Here is a 2835-nt window from a genome sequence, read left to right on the forward strand (position 1 = left end):
TACCACCACCACCCACCCCATCCCCAGTCCTCCACTCCCACCAGCTGGTCAGGCCAGAGGGATGTGGGGAAGAGCTAGGACATTCACTGGTCTCCTGAGGACCATGGCCCCCAGGGCTGGAGCCTGGGAAAGCAGAAGACAGTCTTAACCAGATAGGGAGGGAGAGTGGTTAGCAGAGCCAGAACCAAGAGCTGACACCTTGGAGGTCCCTCTGCTAAAGAGGGGAGAGCACCTCTGCATACATCTTTCTCCCAAATCCAGAGACCACAGTCTTTCAAGTAACCAGTTATGGAGAAAACATGTCCTTGGAGATTTTGAGACAAAAGAGCAGATTTGGGGTAGAGTGGGAAGGAAAGGTCTCCCAGCAAGACAGAGGGTCCTTCGAATCAGGTCCTCCCCAGCCTGTTCCTGCGCTACAGAAAAGGACTCTGCTGTAGTACTGGGAGCCATGAGTCACAGGCGTGTGCAGAGAGGGGCCAGGTAGCAGGTGTCCCCAGCAGAACCAGCCCAGCAGCTCCGTCAAGTAGGCCCCAAAACTGACGCACGCTAAGCACCCTTCTGGATCAATGCACACTCACCCCTGTCCTGCCAGGAGGAAGTAGCAAATCTGCACTGGTCCACACTCAGCAAAATTTGGGCTTTTGCCAGCCCCGCTGGGAAGAACCTAGTTCCTTAGGAAGGCTCCCCAACTGGGGTTTCCAAGCACCTCTCTCCCTCTCCAGGTCCTTTTATCTGTTTTTGGAGCAGGAACTCCAAACCTGCTCTGGGGATCCCAGTTTGCACAAAGGCTGGGGTGGGACTGAAGGGCTGGGGGCCAGAAGGAATTATACTGCATTTTTACTCAATCCCGCCAATTAGGAAGATCTGATAGTTATCTCAGACACAGCTGGCCCTGATGCTGGTGAGAAGGGAGCAGCCCTGAAAAGTCTGGGCAAGGGTACTCTGGCCCTCACATTAGCATTTTATCCTTACCATCACTGCTAACATCGGTGGCCTGCACCTTCCCCCTCCTCTCCCAGAGGGTTAGGGGTGGATGTCCAGCAGTCCTCACTCCCACCAGGCACAAACAGCTACTACTGCCCCTCTCCTGGTAATAGCTCATTCCCAGAGCTGGGAGACTCATGGCTTAGTCACAGGGCCAAGCTGGCTCAATCCAGCACCAGCCTCTGCCATGCTGCCAGTAAGCACAGTCAGCAGGTCGAGTACACCGAGGTGGCTTCAGGCCAGAAAGGAATTACTTTCCATTCTCACAGGATCCCAAGGTGGAAAAAAGAAATCAGACCAACCCTGAGTGCTGGGAGGAGGGGGAAAATAGAGATAGAATGGCTCCTTGAGAATTTTATAGAGAGACCTAGGAGGTATCCCCGACAGCAAGAAACTAGGAACAGCTCAGACCAGCAAAATTTAACTTTAAATCTGCAAGGAGCAGGTGGTATCAGGGGCAAGTAAGAGGATAAGGGGAAGGGAGAAAAGTAGGAGAAAGGGACACCCCCCCAAAAAAAAAAAAACTGCAGAGATCAGGCAATAGCTTGGGGGAAGGGTTCAACTCTCTAATTCTTAGAAAGAGTGTTTGCTCTGCAAATTTAGCTTCAATGTAAGTTGTTCTTACCACCCGCCCCCAGACCCCACCTTTGCACATATAGAAATGCTGGACTGTCCCTGGGGCTAGGTAAGGAGAGATGAAAATGCCGGACTAAGGTTAAAGCTACAGTATCATCAGTCTTTAATAACTTATAGACAAATGCTAAAAAATAGTTAATACAGAGGACACACATGGCTTATAAAATGGTTGTGGATCTACAAAAGTGGGAAGAGATTCTTGGCACTTTCACACAGACACAAAAATAAAGACTGTCGTGGGCATCCCTAGAAAAGCAGTTGGGAGCGGAGCAGAGACATTTCTCTCGTTCATCCCAAATGCATTCTCCAAGCAACATTCCTTTGCCCCAAAACACATCTAACCAAAAAGCCAAAGAAAAACAAGAAACAGGGTCGAGGTAGAGTCACAGTTTACATTGAAGCCTCCTCAGTCCTGCAGCCCCCACATCTATAGTCTGAGGATGAGGGAGAGATGAGAGCAGACAACCCATCTCTCATCCTCCTCCCCAATTCAGCACCAAAACAGAGTTCCCCAGTGTGCTAGCACCTGGGTCCTTCACTGAGGTGGACAGGTCCCGCATTCTGGGGCTAAGGGGCAGCAGTTTCTGCTGGCTATCCAAGTATGCAGACCTCTACTGATGAAGAGGGGACGGCCTCCAGTCACCGTCTCTTCTTGCTTGCCCGGGCTGCCTTCTTCCTCTTGAGGATCATCTCATAAAGGCGCTCAAGGCCCAGCTGCAGGCCCACCCCATCCACAGCGCTGCAGCTCTGCACGTGGGTGAGCGTGGTAGCAGCCAGCTCTCGGACTGCCAGCCTCTTCTCCACCTCGGCAGCACTCAGTGCCCCAGGCTGATCCTGCTTGTTGGCCAGCACCAACACAGGCACACCCTGGTTGTCCGAGGCCCGGCTGATTCGGTGCAGCTCCACCTTAGCCTCCTCCAGCCGCTCAGCCTCAGCAGCATCCACCACAAACACCAGCCCGTCTGTTCGGCGTGTGTAGGAGCGCCAAAGAGGTCGAAGCTTCTCCTGCCCACCAACATCCCACACTTGGAAGGTGATGCCACGGGACCCCCCCAGGGGCACCCGGATCTTCTCAGTATTGAAGCCTTTGGTGGGGACACTCTGGACAAACTCCTTGAACTTGAGACGGTAAAGGAGGGAGGTCTTTCCAGCTGAGTCCAGCCCGATGACCACAACGTGCAGGGCCTGGAAGTGGGGCAAGAAGGAGGCGGTGGG

At 53.1% G+C, this 2835-nt stretch overlaps 1 protein-coding gene across 1 annotated transcript in view; it reads right to left on the bottom strand.

The window, feature by feature from the left end:
• Positions 1-1699: 1699 nt before the first annotated feature.
• Positions 1700-2835, bottom strand: part of LOC105303534 (ADP-ribosylation factor-like protein 4D) — a 2585-nt gene continuing 1449 nt past the window's right edge. The window contains exon 2 of the mRNA XM_011377238.2: positions 1700-2835. This exon is cut by the window's right edge and continues 1 nt beyond it. Coding sequence (XP_011375540.2) covers positions 2260-2835 — 576 coding nt within the window. The 3' untranslated portion in view covers positions 1700-2259.

This window comes from Pteropus vampyrus, unplaced genomic scaffold (assembly GCF_000151845.1).
Source record: "Pteropus vampyrus isolate Shadow unplaced genomic scaffold, Pvam_2.0 Scaffold306, whole genome shotgun sequence".
Taxonomy (NCBI): Eukaryota; Metazoa; Chordata; class Mammalia; order Chiroptera; family Pteropodidae; genus Pteropus; species Pteropus vampyrus.